This window comes from Rousettus aegyptiacus, unplaced genomic scaffold, assembly GCF_014176215.1.
Source record: "Rousettus aegyptiacus isolate mRouAeg1 unplaced genomic scaffold, mRouAeg1.p scaffold_m13_p_8, whole genome shotgun sequence".
Lineage (NCBI taxonomy): Eukaryota > Metazoa > Chordata > Mammalia > Chiroptera > Pteropodidae > Rousettus > Rousettus aegyptiacus.
In genome coordinates, this window is record NW_023416311.1 from 11,038,050 (window position 1) to 11,056,709 (window position 18,660).

General features: G+C 46.8%; 1 protein-coding gene across 34 annotated transcripts in view; it reads right to left on the reverse strand.

Moving 5' to 3' along the window:
• RBFOX1 (RNA binding fox-1 homolog 1) overlaps positions 1-18,660 on the reverse strand; it is a 1,358,182-nt gene that overhangs the window by 167,979 nt on the left and 1,171,543 nt on the right. For 33 of the 34 annotated variants that reach the window (XM_036226176.1, XM_036226155.1, XM_036226160.1 and 30 more), the window contains one exon: positions 6,478-6,720. In XM_036226176.1, coding sequence (XP_036082069.1) covers positions 6,478-6,720 — 243 coding nt within the window. Of the gene's footprint in view, positions 1-6,477; positions 6,721-13,383; positions 13,689-18,660 lie in introns of those variants that run through there. The other variant, XM_036226159.1, reaches the window with a different exon arrangement.

An 18,660-nucleotide genomic window follows, 5' to 3' on the forward strand; every position in this document is an offset into this window, starting at 1 on the left:
GTGAACCTTAGGAAAATAGAATGGGTGTTGACAAAACAGCTCAGCCACACTGTCATCTGAAAAGACAATTTCGAAGCCACCGGAACATGTTATTAGAATTTGCTCAAGGCACAGGTCTCAAATAAGAGCGTGCTCTAAGCCTGTGATATTGCACATGCTTGGGTCCGCTGGGGCCCTCCCGGGGCGCAGTGAGCGGTTGCCGGGCAAAGCGGTCCTTTCCTCGGCAGCGACCTACTCAGAGGCGAGCCGGCCCCGTGCCTGGCGTGCCTGGGGGAAGCCTCTGGGCTTCCGTCCCTTAAGAGTTTTGGTCTTGAGTCTGACACATCTGGTTTGGAGCTCCGGCTCCTACCTGTTACTCACAATGAGCTTCAGGAAGTTGCTGGTTTCAGATTCCTCAACTATAAACAATGGGAATGATAGTGCCTTATACATACTTTTCTTTCTTTTTTCTTTTTTTTTTTTGGTGATGGAGAGTCGAGAATACTGGAGATTGTGCATGGAAAGTGCTCAGAACATAGTTTGATGCTCATTGAGCAAAAAAAAATCTATTATTTTTGAGACGGTTCTTCCCTGATTCCTGTTGCGACATAGCCACTTGCTCTGGTTTTAGGCACAGTGTCCCTGAACAATTCTGCCAACCTTTTAATGTAAGCACATGAGGCCACGATCCTCCACCGGGGAGAGGCACTCTCGGGGTTTCATAATTCATCTCTGATGGTTGTTTAGAAGGGAGGAGGAATGCAGTTTGGAGGAAGGGAACAGTAGGAATGACATCAGAGAGGTCAAGTGACCGGCCCGAGGGCCTTCCGCTTGTATTAAATGGTGGAGCAGAGGGTCAAACACTAACAAATCCTGAGCTCGGCTTCTTAACTAAACTGCTTCTCCACACTGGACTAAGAGCTGAAGAAACCAGCCTGGGAGAGAATTCTAGCGTGCGGTCATTTAAGCAGTCAGCCAGGGGACCTCCTGAGAAACGTAGGCTTAGACCTCAGACAGACCTGGATGAGGATCTGGACTCTGCCACTCCCCGACTCACAACATCGTTAGTTTCTTTGTCCTCCTATTTTCCAGGCGTTGAATGGGGAGGACTAAAATCACTTAAAAGGCTTGGTGGGAGGACAAAATGAGACGAGAGAAGAAAGAGAGCTTCCCATGGTCCATGGACCGTAGGGGCTTTGGTCAGGGTCAGCGCAGCTTCCCCTTTCTTCTCCCTGACACCAGACAACTCTCAAATTACCTTAGGGGTAGCCACAACGAATTGCCCTGAGCCGAGACTTGGAGAGCGAGCTATGCTGGGCAGGGGTGAGGGCAGCAGGCCTTTGCAGGAACATTTTGTGGGGTGCAAAGGGGCTCTCTGTAGGGTAAGTGAATGGCGTCGCCATTTTCAATCCATCTATCTTTTAATCATTCACACAGAGACACCCAGAGGTGGACAGCGATGTTTGAGCCCAGCTGTTCACTACGGCCTGATTGGGAATAGCAAGGCTGTAAGATAAACTCTGGGAACAACCTGAAATCCAAGGCGAACATGAAAAAGAATGAGTTGGATCCCAAAGCGAGATATAAAACGATTGCCCAGCTGTAAAGGGTGCCAAAGGGGGAGCTTAGTAGATGTCAATTCTGTTGTTTTGAGAATGGAACAAGTGAGAAGCTAGAAGATTGATTAAGAGACACAGAGAGATAGAGTACAGAGAGAGCTAGAGCTAGTGCTAGAGCTAGAGCTAGAGCTAGAGCTAGAGCTAGAGCTAGAGCTAGAGCTAGAGCTAGAGCTAGAGCTAGACAAGCAGGTTGATATAGACTGGATGCTTGTATGTCCCCAAAATGCATGTGCTGAAATCCTAGCCTGCAAGATGATGGCGTTAGGAGGTGGGGCCTCTGGGAGGTGATGAAGTCATGAGGGGGGAGCCCTTATAAGAGAGGCCTCAGAGAGCTCCCTCATCCTCCACCCACACTCGAGGACACAGTAAAAAGATGAACCAGGAAGGGGGTCCTCACCAGACACCGAGTCTGCTGGTGCCGAGATCTTGGCTTTCCCAGCCCCAAACTGTGAGACATAAATGTTTGTTGTTCATAAGCCACGCAGTCTATTCAGGACTAAGGCACAGGCATATGCTTGCATTTGCATTAAATACTTCTTGGGGGAGGTAAGGAGCTGGTGACTGTTGTTTCCAGCAGGGTGACTAAGAACTGGAGTTGTGGGCATTAGCAAATTTTAGTTTTCACTGTATGGCCTTTCCTAATGTGGGATTTTTTAAATCACAAACCTGGATTACTATAGTATTAGTAGTAGTCGTAGTAGTACCAGTAATATAATAATTAATAAAAGTAATGATTAGTTAACAATGACAACAAAAGGAATGCATCGAGTTTTCCTCACACTTTAGCTACAAAATTGGCTTCCAAAGCCGAGCCAGCGTGTCAGTGGTTAAGAACGACAAGGCATCACCAACCAATGTCTTATCTTCTGGAAGGTATTAATGAAATCTGGAGACACAGTTAGCACTCCAGAGAAAGCAGCTGAGGATTAAGAAGTGGTTCCTTAAACAGCTCTTCCCTCTATCAATAGAGCTTGGGGAACAAGCCCGGGGACCCACATTCTTCCTCCCATCAGATCCCAGAGCTGGTGGGAGACTTTTAAACAGACTGCTGAGGTCTTAAAAATAGCACTTAAGTTGCTATTGGAGATACACGGAGAATTCACCACTTGCAAATCTCTAATTATAATATGTCAAGAGTAAAATACCTTGTCAGGAGCAGTATCTAATATAATACAGTATTGGCTCTGTCAGCACAGTGATCCATGATGTGTTTGCGGGCCTACGTTAAATAGATAGTCAGCAGAAAAACGTCCTGCAGGGACTCACCGCAGCCCCTGGAGAACCAGCAGGATGACCTGGTAAGTCTTTGCTGTCTGTACTTTCTCAGCTCTGGCTGGGAGCTCTGGGTGCATCCTGCTTCCCTTTTACAGATTCTGCACTTTGCGTTAAATCATGTGCATACATTAGAAGTGCTTGGAGCCTAGCAGATGGATGGATCTTTTCTCTAACCCCAAACTACTTGGTTTTTCAAAGAAAGGATGGCCTCGATGGTGCCGTTAGACTGGCATTAAACACCGTGCCTATATGTCGGAGGACAGAGTTATTCCAGGGACGACACTAACCTGTGGGGAACAGCTGAAGTGTGCTAATGCAGAGGCCACGCCTTCTGGGGTTGGGGGAATCATGGGTCTGACCCACTTTGAGATAAATTTTTTTTCTTGGGAAATGCAGAACCTGGACGGAAGAGAAGGTGCCCTCAGTAGACGCGTCAGGATGCAGAGACGTTTGAAGCCAACTTGCCATAGCCCATGCCCCCTCTGCACAGGCAGGCCAGGGAAGCACAGCTCAGAAGTAGGTCGCGGACAGCCAGAGCATCTTCTTTTTTGGCCAAAGAGAGAAAAAACATCTGCACGCAATCCTTTGTAGCAAAAAACAAGACGGCCTTTTTTTTTTTTTTTTTTTTTTTACGAGCTTTCAGATTCAGCCATGAAGCCCACCTGCTTCAGCTGACACTGGTTCTTTTTCCTTGAAAACTTCCTGTAAGAGTGTATGCCACCCAAACATTGTGACAGGAGACAAAGTAAACTGCTCGCCCGCTCCACCACAAATGCATACCCTCCCGACCGCGAGGGGCGCTCACTGCCATTCAAATACCCTAGGCATTGCTTGTCTGAGCCAGATTCCTTGGTCGGTTGTCCAATTCTGGGAATTATTCTATTGCTTCCATGTTCTGGAACTTGTCACATCACAATAATTAACAGAACACATGCCCTATATTCTCTAGTGGACCAGAAGCTTTCTAATGGCTCCTTCTCAGTTCATCTCAGTGCCTCGGGCCCCGTGGACACCCAACACGCTACTCAGATTTAACTGCGTTGGTCTCCACAGAGTTCTCTTTGTGAGACGAGGATGTCGAGCATCTCGACTCCACAGCTGGACTGAGATTTCCTTTTAGGCAGGCATAATCAGCCCTTCCTTTCAAGCTTCCATTTCATAACTCTCCTGGCTTACATGCTTTTCTGCGGCTTCTCATTGCCCCTGACGTGGAATCCCACCTCCTCACTGACCCTGCCAGGCCTGCGGGAGGTGAGCCCTGCGAATCGTTCCTGCTTTGTCCTTTGCCGCCGCACCCCCAAAACCCTCTCCGCAGGCCCTCGACACCACGGGCCCTTTTTAGTTCTTTGAACGAGCCAAGCTCTTTCCCACCGCAGGCCCTTTGACCTTGCCATTCTTTCTGCCTGGAAAGCTTTGTCTTCTCACCGTAAATATCATCCCCTTGAAGAAAGGTTCCCAGGCTGCTCATTTGCAGGCAGCACCTCTGCTCTTTTTTAATCCTCCCCTGGCACCTGTCTTTTCCTTGAGAGCATGGGTCACAATTTGTGTTTATATAGCTCGATCACCACGTTCTCCCTCTGCCTCTCACATTAAGTATGGAAAAGGATGCTGTGTGTGCAGTTCAATAACAGCAGCTAGTATGTGCCTAGCCCTAGGAGAGATTGAATAAATATCTGTGAATGAATAAATGAATGGATGAATGAATGACTCTTCCAAAAACAGTTAGTATAGTTGGCACATGTTGCGGCTTAATAAGTAATATCTGATTGGACCTTTTTTTCTGGCCGAATATACCCTCCTCAAGCCCTACCACCATTGATTATCACAAAATAACCAACAAGCAATAAACAACAGCGTCGCTACCACCTGGTGGTCAAGACAACAGAAATACCTGCAAAATCAATGAACACACTTAATAAACTGACCCCTAAGTTATAGCAGCAAGATACGAAAAGGCAATAGCAGCACTTGTCACATGAGTCAAATGTGGAAACAACCCCGGTGCCCATAAACGAATGGACGGATAAACGAATGTGGTCTACGGCATTCAACGGAATGGTATCCAGTCGTAAAGAGGACTGAGTGCTGACCCATGTTACAACACGGATGATCCCTGAACACATTTTATTATCAGAAAGATTATCGGAAAGAAGCTGGACAGGAAAAGTCATATGTTATATGATTTCATCTTTACGAAATACCCAGAGGAGGCAAATCCATACAGACGGAAAGCAGATCGGTGGTTGACATGGGCTGGGAGGGGGGGGCGGGGAGGGGGGTCTGCTTAGTGGACATACGGTGTCCTTTTGGGTGATGAAAATGTTCTTGAACTAGACAGTGGTGATGGTTGTGCTACCTTGTGAATGTACTTAACGCCACTGAATCGTATCCATTACAATGGTAAAAATGGTTAACTCTTATGTTTGGCACAATATAATAAGGGGAGGAAGCAGTAGAAAAGTTTAGAATGTGTATTATTTTTAAAATCTCTAAACCTAACCTCCAGATCAAGTACCAGGTAGCGAAGTTAGTCGTCAGTGGATGCTTTTAGCTACCAAAAATATAGCTTGCTTCAAGCCAAACTAATTTCTTCACAGATACTGGCTTTCCAGAGGCTTGGGGGCAACTGCCTCTCACTTACAAAATGTTCTGGACTAGACTCCCGGTGTGTCCAGGTTTCTACAGAATTCTGCAGGGCAAGATTTTCCAGTTGTCTTGTGGTATGCACAGTTATCTTAGGTCATACACAAATGAACACTAATTTTAATAATTATTTTTGTTTAGGGTTATTGATTGTGGCATTAATATGTTTCTTTTTTGTTTGTTTTTAACTCATTGAACCCATTCGCTGGCAATCAAATGCATTCTTTTTGGAACATGGAGTCGTGTAACCAATATCAAAATACAGAACAATTTTACCACCAGCAGAATTCTCTCTGCTCTTTTTCAGCCCGGGCCTCACTCTCCCCCTCCTCTGACCCCCACCTTCACCCGCCCCCCCCTCCTCTTGGGGCCCAGCAATAAAACAGAAGAGCAAAGGACACACACCACGACATGGATGAATCTCAAATGCATGAGGCTAAGTTAAGGAGGGCTGGGGCAGAAATGCAGAGTGGCTGCAAGTGGGCACAAGATTTGTCTTGGGGGTGATGGAAATATTCCCAAGTCAGATTATGGTGGTGCTTGCATAACCCTTGAAATACACTAAATATCAGTGAATTAGTCGTACATGTAAAATTGGTGAATTTTACAGTGTGTAAATTACATCTCTCTAAAGTTTTTTTTTTTTTTTTTTTAAGGTTACAATAGTACATGATCCCATTGAGATGACATCATTCCAGAAAAGGCAAGACTGTAGGAACAGACTGTAGATGAACGCTTCCCTTTACAAATCAACGAAGTTAGGGGAAAATGTGTCGATTTAAATAACAGGCGAGGTTGCCTGTGGATCAGGAACCCTTGGCGGATCAGGAAGGACAAGGATCGCCTGAGGTGCTGCTTTGTAGGCAGGACAGTTGGATGGGGGTGCGCCCCGCCGTCACTTCCGGCACGCCGGGGGCCCCTGCCCGTCCCCCGCCCCCCACAGAGGCTGGAGTCCACTTACTGTGGCGGTGCCCGAGACGGTCTGCGCGCTGGTGTCCGTTGCGCTCTGCTCCGAGTGGGACTGGGCCGGAGGGTACAGGTTTAACGTGTGCTCGGGGACCGTGGTCTGGCCCGTGTACTCTGGCGCGGGGTGCGGGTGAGGGGTCGTGTATTCCGCGGGGATGCCGTTCTGAGGGGGAGCGAACTGGGCCGAAGCGTAAGGCTGAGCCATTGTGTCAGGGGCAGCTGCTGCTTCCTGATTACCCTGTTGAATCACAAAGGTGGAGAGAGGGAGAGAAAAGCGTGAGTGGGCACCGAGCAGAGCCTTTCCCCGGGGCGCGAGGACACTCCGTAAGGGGCCGGCACTGAGCCAAGAGCCCGCGATGGCGGCGTCCCCGTTAACCCTCACCAGACCCTACAATGAAGTAGTACCCCTCATTTACAGTGACCCCGTTTGCACAGACGCAGAAAGCAAAGCAGAGAGGGGGAGTCGCTTTCTCCATGTCATCCGCGGGACAGCCACAGACTGCGAGGGGCCGCGTTCCACTGGACTGAGCATCCTTATTTCATTCCCGTTTGGAGACATGTGAGCATGTAATTGACTCCAGTGATAGCAAAGCCCCGATTTGATACTTAAAATGCCAAGAGAGATTAAATTGAACGTGTGTGTTCTTGAGAGACAATTCAGCTTAGCAAGTGAATTTAATCAAAGTTTTATGTGACTTGGCTCACAGAATGGGATGGGGAGGTCCTTTTAATGGTCACAGTGTGTGTGTGTGTGTGTGCATACACACATAATGTGCCCAGTGCTGATATGAAGCAGCCAATGAAAACTCAGGGACAAATTTGGACAAAGATGGCACTCTGTGATATTCCCATTTTAAGTAACTCTGCAAAGTACTGGACTTAACTCAGCCTCATTAGTCAATGCCTTCCTCCACCTCCTGCCTTATTTTTTATAAGCACAGGGTATTACATAACGATTCACCCTTCAGATCTAGGCAAAACATGCAGTGTGATAATTACAGTCAAGGCAAAAGAATTAAAAAAAAAAAAAACCTGAATTCAAATGCTTCCATTTCAGGAAACATCTATCTTTCTCCACCTCCACCCCCATCCTCATAACTCTACTACCCTACCCTATACATACACACACACACATGCACACACACACACACATACGCGCGCGCACACACACACACCAGAAACTGTAACCCAGAGGTCCGAATTTTCCATGGTGTCAAGAGATGCAGTCAGAAAGAGGAAAAGAAAAAAAAAAAAAAGCTTAGCAATTAAGCACACGGAACAGCTGCCTCTCCTGTTGTCTGTAGTCAATTAGATGCGACTTCATACGAAGATAGGAGGGCAAGAGCGGCAGAACTGCTCAAAGCTCCTTCGTCCTCGCCACCAACATCCCAGGGCCTCTTCGGCTACAGCGACTGGAGCAGAACCCTCACGACAAGGAGCGGGGCACAGAAGCGTATTCTCGGAGCCGCGCGCAGAGCGGGCGCACTCGTTTCGAGGGGCCCTTAATTAGAACGTTAAAGATGACACGTTGACGAGAACGCGGCTTCCGCTAGTTTAAAACAGTTCACACGTGAAAACATTCCCATCAGGCCTATTCCTCCCCCAGAGTAATTTCTCCAAATGTCTGTGCTGTTGGAAGCCATTTCTTTCTTTCTAGCATGTTTTCATAGCGTTTGGGGCTGCGCAGGGTCTTCTGTCTGGGCTGTGGTCGAATCACTAGACGCGCGACAAGTTAACCCTGTCCGTCCCTAGGAACCCACAGAGGACATGTCACTGCTGCTCAGTGTTCACTTTTCCTCAAGGATAGTGCCTGGTTTCCTTTCAGGGAACCCGTCCACTTTCAACTTAGGTATCTATAGCAAATGTGGTTGAGCCCCGCCTCCCGTTACCCCTAGATACAGTCATGTGACCCGGCCCAGCTAATCAGAGGGTTCCGCTCTCAGTCCTGGGGATGTGGGTTCATGTCCATCTATCTAAAGCAGTTAGTGGTTAAGCCCTAGGAATTTCACTGAGGCTTAATCCTGAGCCTCTGCTGGCGTTTGGGGAGGAAGTCCTCTTTCAACTGTGATTGGCAGCTGTAAAAATAATGGAAGCCTGGGGCTGCCCAAAACTGTCTCTTGCCAGTCCGGAGCAATAAGGAGCCCAGAAATTGAGAAACAAATCAACTGAGTCCCAGCGACACCATTTGAAGTCTTGGATCCAGCTTTACCTGTAGCTAATAATGTCACTGTTCGTTTTAGTTACATGAGTCAGTAGATGTCTTATTTTGTTTAAGCTAGTTCTTTTGTTACTTACAACCAAAAATCTCCACTGTTTATGAGCCAATGAGTATCCTTCTCTTTTACAGGGCTGTGCGAGAAACATATGCTTGTTTATAGCAATTCCATTCAGATGCCTTTTCTTTCTGGCTGAGAAGGAGCCCCAGGAAATTTGGGACCTCAAGAACCCTCCAGAGAGATATTCATTGTGACAGATTCTACTTCTGCCCCAAAGGCCTGTTTCAGCCTCCCCTACCTTCCACCTGGCTCATCTCTGAGTTGACAGACTTGTGAGAACTCCGGGCGTGGCCTCATAGGGGTGCGGGAGATGACCACAGGAGCAATGGTAGAGAGGGATGGTCATGAAGCTCGAAGGTTTCTCTGTGCCTCCTCCAGCAGAAAACACTTTCCTGGGAATACGTATGCTGTGTGGCCTTTCCTCACTACAGAGCAATCTCAGGAAGAGAGACCCAGTCCCACAAGCTCCTGAAACACTGCAAGGGCCCCATGCTAGGATCCGAGCTCTCCCTGTCTTGGAGAGAGAGACCTGCCCTCAAGAAGCCTATGGTCACTCTATCCTCCAAGTTCCATTAAGTTTTCCCATCCACTGGCCCCTCTGTGTGAGAAGCCCTCCCCTGCTCCCTGCCTGGCTAGTCACTAGTGTCCTTCATGACCCTCAAGAGCTGTCTGCCCTGCCAAGCCTTCACGGACACTTAAACCACATCAGTTACCTGCCTTCTACATCTCGCTGCAGCTGGTGGCCACATCTCACGTAACTCCAAGTACTGCCACTGCCTGCTTGCCTGTGAGCATCCTGAGAGCAGGTGACTGTGTCACATTCTCTGTTTTGTCTCCAGTCTTCAGCAGCATGCTAGCTGCAAAGCAGGCGTTTACAAGGGTTTGCCAAGTGAATGCATGACTGACTAATGAATTATGGGCTCTGTAAAGCTTAATTTGGCAGCAAGAGATAGTTGGTGGGGAGGGTAGTAGGTGAGGAATTGGCACATGACCCATGGGAGAAATCTGGCCCACCACTTGTTTTTGTAAATAAAGTTTTATTGGGACACAGTCACACTCATTTTTCTACAACGGTAGAGTCAAGTAGCTGGGACAGATATCCTATGGCCCAGAAAGCCTAAACTATTTAATTATCTCGCCCTTTGCCAAAAAGTTTTTCTACTTTCTGTGGCAGGGTACCGTTAAAAATGGAAATGCCAACTAAGAAGTCATGCTTGCATAAACAGGGCAGGAAATAAAGCTGGCCATAAAGCAGGGAGAGAGACGGGTGTACTAGAACTAAACCAAGGAGAGTGGCTCAGCCCGACCTGGAAGTCGGCACTGCCGAAGATGGTGCAAAAAGCGTGAGTCGGGACCTTTGTCAAAATTTGCTCTGCAGCACACACCCTCTGGATTGTAAAGGCAAGTGCATACATACAGGTTTCAAGCTTAGCAGCAGTGGGCCCAGGAGGGGAAGACCCAGGGTGGCTTCCGTGCTCTATTGGAAAAGCATCCTTCTCTTCACTGGTGGGTTCAGAAGACAAAATGAGTGACATCTTTCTTTAGGCCTAGTAGGTACTGGGCACTGTCTTGGGTACTTTACATCTGTTCTTAAACGGAGGTGACATTAAGCAATGACTGGAGACATTTTTGGTTGCCATGACTGGGCATCTAGTGGGCGGAGGCCAGGGATGTTGCAACAACGGCCTACGGGGCACTGGGCAGCGCCCCCCCCCCCCAAAGATTATCCAGCCCCAGATGCAACCGCGTGGAGGGTGCGATGCCTGCCTCGCATGCTCTGCATCTCCTGCCCCACTTTATTTTATTGTCACTGCCCCCCCCCCCCAGAACTGGTAAATAACTTTGCAAGGCTGCAGACACAGGTAGCTCTTTGGGAAGCCAGGAGCTGATCCAAAGTCCAAGTCATCCTGTGCCCAGGTGTCTCTCACCTGACAAGACTATCACCTGGAGGGGAGGTTCGTTCCCGGTTTTAAATAAACGACTCCCTCTCTGTCACTTACACACCATGGCTGCCCCAAGACCTATTTCCCGCCGCCCCCTCCCCCCCCGGTGTGTTACACCCTGCGGGGAAGCCAGGTGCTGGGGTATCTGATTCAAAGATGCCGGGAGTTCCATTAGCCTGATGAGGGCGTTAACCTTTGGTGAGGGTTAGAGCCCCAGCCCAGATAACTTGTGCCATCTCAAGCCCAAGGCCTCGCTCCAGAAGGCTCTGAGGCTACTCTAGGAAAGGCAAGGGCCAGCTGGGAGCCCTGCTGGAGCCAGGATAAAGCATCAACTCCTACCAAACCTTGTGGCATTGTGGCCAAGCCAGGGCACCAAGCTTGAGGAACTGTGTCTGTGTTTGCTGAGAAGCCTGCGATAGTGTTGAGGTCCACGGGGCCCTGGGCCGCACTCCTGTTCCTAGAGTTCTCAAACAGATGTTGGTGGGACCCCCCACAGTTTCTTATTAACACTGACATCCGTTCCAGAGAGACCTTAATTAATATTCCCAACATTTGCACTTTGGGCTAATTACAGCTAATATTTAATTAAGATCGTTGTGCTTCCTATGGAATTATTTTTCACCTTCGATGGCTTCGAGATGTCTTAGTTTCCTCCCTAATGATCTTCCTGGAGTCTTAGCTTGGCCAAAAATGCATTTTCTGGAAAAATACATTCACATTAAGGGCATCTCTACCACTCCAGGCCAAGGTACATCTGGGGCACGTGAAGCCGAAGCCAACTTCAGGTAGGTGACAGTGACAGGCAAAAATTATTCGGAGCGTTCTGGCTAGACATTCCCTCACTTGCAGAAAGAAGCTGCCTCCTTCCCTCTCCTCCGATGCTAAACCCCCACCTTTCCCTAAATAAGTGGAACGATCACAGAGATCTTGATATTTACAGAGTGAGGGTGTCTGTGGGTGTTCTGAGCTGAGGGGATGGTGACTCTGATTTGCACGTATCTCCCACATCACTGAGCAAGTGCTTCGAGAGATTTTGCAAGGCGAACATCTAATTTTCAGAGCCTAGACTTCCTTGGATTGCTGCTAAATATACAAAAGGGGAGGGGGGGGAAGCCAAGACCCGATGTTTTCAAACCCACTAGAGCTGGGTAGAAACTTGAAACAAGAGCATCATTTAGGATAAATGAAGAAGAAACTTCTTTGTCCTCATACACTAAACCTGCATCAGAGCAACTCAGCAACAGCCGGACGAGGCGGAGCCCCCCTCACTATCTGAGAAACCCCAACGGGTAGTGTGCACCCCGACCGCTCGTGTGCACCTCAATGGGCAGTTTGCACTCGTTACCGAGAGCAAGAGGATATTAAAATGCAACCAAGTCTGATTCACCAATGCAAAAAAAAAAAAAAATGCCATTTCAATTTAAATATTTTACTGAAGCATGAAATAGCCAGGATATTATTGCTATTTTAAGACAAACACCGTAATCTGTCTATTAGCATAGTATGTCGACCCTGTTGCATGCAGACGTGCAGAGAGCCATTCCTCAAATACACGGAGAAAGTCTTCGGTCACCGAAACATCCTGCAACCTTAATTTTCTCTCCGAGGTGGGCTGGCTCGGGAGACAGAGTCAGAAAATGAGAGGGCTTCCCCCACCCCCACCCCGGACATCTCTCGTCTCCCATTCATTGCCCTGAGTGGTTTAATAAAGTAGTTTTTTGGGGGGGAAACTAAAAAGAGAACAAAGGGTGGCAACCCATCCGACTCTGCAAAATATTTTGGCTCAACATCTAATGCAAACCACATTTCGGCTGAGAAATAGTCTTTACGTGGCAGAGCATGAAACGGGTTTGTTCTTTTCAATGCAACTTCCTTTCGCCAAAGGGGCGAAAGTGGCTGTTTTCATAGTTGCCGAGATGGACTTTAAAATAATCAAGCATTTTTCTGCGTGTGTGCGCATGTGTCTTCAGCTTTAATAGTCAAACTTTCTGAGCATCTTCTCCCCTTTTGCTTCTGGATTATTATTATTTTTGGGGGGGGGGTCTCCCTTATATTTCTTATGCCAAAAAGAAAAAAAAAAACCTCTGTTGGCCTAAACGCAGCCCTTATAATGAAGCCATGCAGAGAAATGATCCAACCCCGATAAAGTGGCTGATGATATCTATCCTCGCAGCCAGAGGAAGCCGCCACTCCAGCCATGGGACCCCGCACCAGCTCGGACTCGCTGGAGGACACGATCCATTCCTGGTTGCCTGCAGTCTCCGGTCTTGCTGACAGTTTGTTTTACTTTAGTTTAGTGGCTGGTCTGTTCTACTTCTCTGGCGAGAAATCACGTCTATTCTGAGAAAGCTTCCAGCGCTGGACTGAGAACTAAGCTGCGTCGTGCCCCCCGGGGCATTGCAACAAAGAAGGAAAATGCAAAATTACACCATAAACCTGCTGGTTCTAAGACCAGCTCAGTTCCACAGATCGAGCAGAAAGCTGACACACACACACACACACACACACACTCTCTCTCTCTCTCTCTCTCTCTCTCTCTCTCTCTCTCTCTCTGCTGAAATCCTCGCCTTTCCTGGCGTGATGCATCGCAGATAGCAACAGAGACCCAACGCAAGGAAAAGCCTGCAGCTCAATTCAAATCACAATTCCGAGTGAAAAATAAAATGGGGGAAAAAAAAATACCTGCTCCACCATCCTGCTTCCTTTCTCCTCCATAAACTTAGCAGATGTTCTAGACCCACACCACAAAGCATCTGCTCAAAGCGAGCCTCAGTGACGAGCCAGGGCGTGTGTGCGCTGAGCAACGTGTGGATGGCTGGGGTGTTGCAGGAGGGGGAGCCGAGGCCGCCTGGCTGACCTCCCCCTCAACATCTGACTGCTCCCCAAACCAACCCCAGATGGGACTCTTTCCGCCAGCCGGGCCTGGCCCATCAATCACGGCTTGCTCCGCCTCTGGGTCCTGCTCTGTTTCGGAGAGCACACTGAGCAGATGATTATATAGAGGAGGAAGAAACACACGCACACGCACACGCGCGCACACACACACACACGCACACGCACACCACGGCACTCGACTACATTAATAGCTGTTTAAAAAACATTAGAAATGCTAGCCTATGCATTGCCTGGAGCTCGAATTTTTCATTACTAAACTAAATATATGGTATGCAAAGTTATGAAATCCACTGGGAGCTTGCTACTCTCCTATTTTGTTTTGCATTTTTAAGAGAGGGGATGTTGGGGATAGCCGGGCGAGAGGCAGAGGAGGGATGAAGAAAGAGCTCAGAGAGATGAAGGGATGGCGGGAGGTAGATTTAAAAGAATAAATACTGGGAGAACATCGGAGATGAATTTATAACGAAGTGGGGTGATCGACTGCAACGTGATCGTAATATGCTGTAACTGACGACCACTTGGACGGGCCAACGTGGAGGCCCCGTTTTTTTTTTTTTTTTTTTTTTGCAGACTAGCTGTGTGATCTTAAGCAAACTGTCGCAACACACCGGGCCCCAGCTTTTGCTTCTGTTTAATGGGAACGATGATGAGTGTGTTCATGGGGGCAGCTGTGAGGGTCGAAAGAAAAACCAGATCCCAGCAAAACACACACACACCGGGGGCCGGCTCACAGTATGCGTTATATGAACAGATTCGTTCACCGCATTCAATAAAATAGTGAGCAAAATCCAAGACTGTTTTGGTCTCTATAAACTGCATAGTCAGAGAGGCAGCTGACTTTCAAAAGAGGAGCCCACTGATGACCCCCAAACCGCAGGGTGATAAATGCCAGGAGGAGAGACACACAGGGGTCTTGCTTTCTCCTTTTCTCGAACTTCTGTCTTTTCCTAGCTCATTCTTTTTTCTTCTCTCCCAACGAGCAAAAATACAACCTTGCGCAAAAAAAAAAAAAAAAAAAAAAAAAAAAATCCCCAGTGATTTCAATGCCAAAAGCTGCCTCTTTATTTAAAGCTACAAATACTTTGTTCTTCCTTTATTATTAAAAGTACAACAACCGGAGTGAAATGTCAAAACAATTTCGGTTTTTATTTGGTCGTGTCTTTCTTGTTCATCAAGGGAGAGGTTTCAAGAGTCCCATCCACCCTTCCCGTGGACAGCTGCTTATCGCAGAGGTGCCGAGCTACGAACGGAGAGATCTTGCTACCCTGGAGGGGATGGATGGGGTTTCTGAAGTGATTAAACTTGTAATTAAATTGTGTAACAGAAGAGGAGGTGAGGGCGAAGGAGGCTGCCTGGAAAAATTCAACTTTCCTGCTGGTCTTGTCAGTGGTACTAGTTTAGGGAGTTCCTGGGGGATTTTTTCTTTTTTCTTTTCTTTTTTAATTCCAGCTCTCCAGGGTTGGAAAGAAAATCTGGCTAAATGGTATTTGTGCCATCCTTAACATTTCCGTTTTGGATCTCGCTCGGGTTACCTCTCATGCAGGATTAAGTCAACATCCTTTAGGGTCCCCTGCAAGGGGTTCGTCTCGGAGCTGCATAACCCCGGGCCCCACAGCCCTCTCCTCCCATAACTCCAGCCCAACGTGTGGGCTCAGCAGCCACTCTCGCAAGCTATAAGCGCCTTTCCTGTCCTTACTGAGAACTGAAAAGCCAAATTTCTGCCCTTCAACCAAAGTCCTAGAAAGACAGAGAGGCCAGACCAAGGCAAATTTCCTGAGGAAGGATGTTCTGGGGAGTGTCCGAGAAAATACTAAAGCAAACAACCAACCAAAACAAAAACCAAAACCCACGAAAGGGAGGAGAGCTTGTCAGGTAGAAACAATCAGAGATGCAATAGGACATTGGTCCAGGTGACTTGGAGCATTCTCTTCAAACAATCAGGCTCCAGGACTTCAGCCCAGACCCCCTGGCTTAAATTCTCCGAGGGTGGGTTCCAGTCATGGGCACGGTGTAAAGGTGCCCCCCGCTCATTCTGATACACAGTCCTGGGGTGGGGGACATTTGTCCATGTTTATCAAATATAGGTATGATTTAAACCCCATAGAGCAGGTGATCACAGCAGTATTCTTTAAATGAGATAAACTGCACCACACTGGGAAAAAATGGAATAGAATAGTAAGAGAATTGTTTTATGAAACTTTTATGTGGGTGAATTGGGTTGCAACATAAAATTGCTTATGGATTGTAGTAAAATAAATTAAAAGAACACTATGCTAGGTAATTCCCTGTGTTCGTTATCGTCCAACCTTCTGTTAGTGTGGTGACTGTGGAGTCAAAGTCAAATATTGGGGAGTCAGGGGCATAATGGTAGAGTGACTGGCAAGTCACTCGACCTCATGAACCCCAGTTTCCTTATTTATGAATATAAATAATGATGTGTAATCTTCTTCCCAATAAGGCTCCTGTGATGCTTTAGGGAGAAAACCTACAGGAGGGTATTTTATAATCTAGAAAGTCCTATGAGGACATATGTCCTATTGTGGTGATGAAATTAGTCCCCTGTCTAGTCCAGCAAGTGCTCTTTCTGGAGAAAACATGGGGAGGGTGTTGGGTCCTGTGGCACTGTGCTAGGCACGTCTCACAACCGCCTTAAGAAGTGGATATTATGGTCCCTTTTAACAAAAGAAAACTAAGAGTCCAAACAAGTGAAAAATTTTCCCAGTGGGAGTTCATAAATTAGTTAAGTGATACAATCAGAATTAGAACCTAATATACTCTTATTGAAGAATTCCTGCCATTGGATGCATACTAAGGTGAAGATGGAGATGATGATGTTGATGATATAATGAAATGAAGATGACGATGGTGATGAGGACGATAAAGACGGAGATGTTAGTGGTGATGAAGATGGTGGTGGTGGTGACAATGATGGTGATGGCGATAAAGTGATAATGAATATGGACGTGATGATGATGGTGATGATGATGATGACGATGGTGGTGGTGGTGGTGGTGGTGATGATGGCGAAGATAAGAAAACTTACCTTAAGCACTAACTGTGTACCAGTCATTGTTGAGAATGCAAAATTCAACGAAGCGGTTTTGCCTATGTTACTTCCTTTAATAAAAACCCTATATGATACCAAGTACCATTCCCTAGTTACTTCCTCATACTCACACAACTCATAAGTGCTAGTTACCCAAACGCATCAGACTCCTCACCTCTATAAATTCTTAAATACTTGGAGATGGGTTCAAATTTGACCTCAAGTAGGTAAATATCCAGACCTTGGTTTCCTATCAAGAACTCTACAATCTCTCTGAGGCCATAATTCACACAAGCTACAAAGATAATAAGAACCCATGTCACAGATTCGCGTGAACGCAATTCGCTTCATTTCACTTTCCTGGCCTCTGCAGAGAAGCAGAGAGAGAGAGGCCAGAAGCCATCTTGCTGTGGCTGACAAACACCAGCCCCAGAAATACAAACCAGCCGGGTGGGTGGCGGGCTTGCAATGACGAGGCGTCATGTTTGCAAAACGTTCCATCCTGATTTTCCATTTGGAGTCACGGAAGGCAATGTAGAGGTGGTTTTTCTCAACTCCTTCAAAGTTAGTGACAATCAAATATTTATGGCACTTTGCGCAAGTCAGGAGCCTTGATGTGGTTGCTTACGAGGTGATATTTCCAGAGGGAAATAAATGTGCTTGTCTCCTAAAAAATTAGCAGCCTCTGGAGCAAGTGCAATTCCCGGCCAACAGCATCAGGCACTTAAGAAGATGGGTTTCCTTATCTTGCTCACCACTATCCCAGGAGCTCCAGGATCCCTGACTCGTCCTTTAAAATACTTGTCAAAGTCTAATGCTAATACTAATATACATTTTTATTTTGACACATATATATATATGTTTACATTATATATATTTCGATGTTTGTCTCCAACTAGACTGTCAACTCCAAGAGAACAGGAACCTCACCTCTTTCTCTCATCGCTGTTGCCTCAAGAGTTTTCGACGAGTGGCGCACACACACACACACACACACACACACACACACACAATCAAAACGTTCTATCGAATGAAAGAGGAATCCTCAAGCTAGTCCCTTTATCTCTATGTGCACCAAGAAGACATGCTCCTACTTACCTAGCACCTCGAGGCACTGAGAAAGAAGGTCAAACCATCAAATGGCACTATAGGAAGGTTTCCCCCTATTGAAACACCCCAATGTTGTATGGAAGGACTTCTTGTTGGGAAGTCATGCAGCACAGGGCTCCACTTGCCTGCAGGTGAAATGGCTACCAATGCCATCGTGGGGCCTATTATTAACAAAAAGCAACAGGCAGAGTAGCTGTTCGTCACTGAGCTCATTCTCAGCGTCATCCAGTACTGGTCACTTTATATATAATATATCCATAAAGCCTAACTTCATCTCTACAGGAACTATATTTTTAATAAACTTATTTTTATCACACCCATTTCACAGATAAGGAAGCAAAAGGTCTTGAAGCTAGTAAGTAGCAGATGTAGAACTTGAGCCCAAGTCCTTCTCCAAAGCTGAGATCCTTTCAAGTTTGCTATGATTGACCTCTACGCTGGCTAAGATGTGGGGTGATATCTGTAAGTAAGGGTTACATTGAAAGAATTCAATCACAAAATATTTTCGGACGAATCCATGAAGTACCATAGCCAAAGTTGGAGATTACCAAAAATAGCACAAGATCTTGTTCCTGCGATTCTGAGATCCAGAACCCAAGCGTTCATGATGATAATGATAATGACAATAGTATAATTAGATGAGCTCTCAACATGTACTTTTCACTGCCCTAAATGTTCTATAAATGTAATTCTCTCGATGCACCCAACAACCCACAACAAAGACAGTGATTATCTTCATTTTTTTAGAAGGGCAGCTTTGAAAGGATAAACAAATAAGTCGAAGTCATCCTAATAGTATATGATGAAACTCATATTCGTACAAATCCAATTCTGATCCCAAAGCAGGAAGTTGGAAAAAGTTTACAGGAAGTTCCTGTGTACTCTTCACCCAGCTTCCCCCGGTGGAA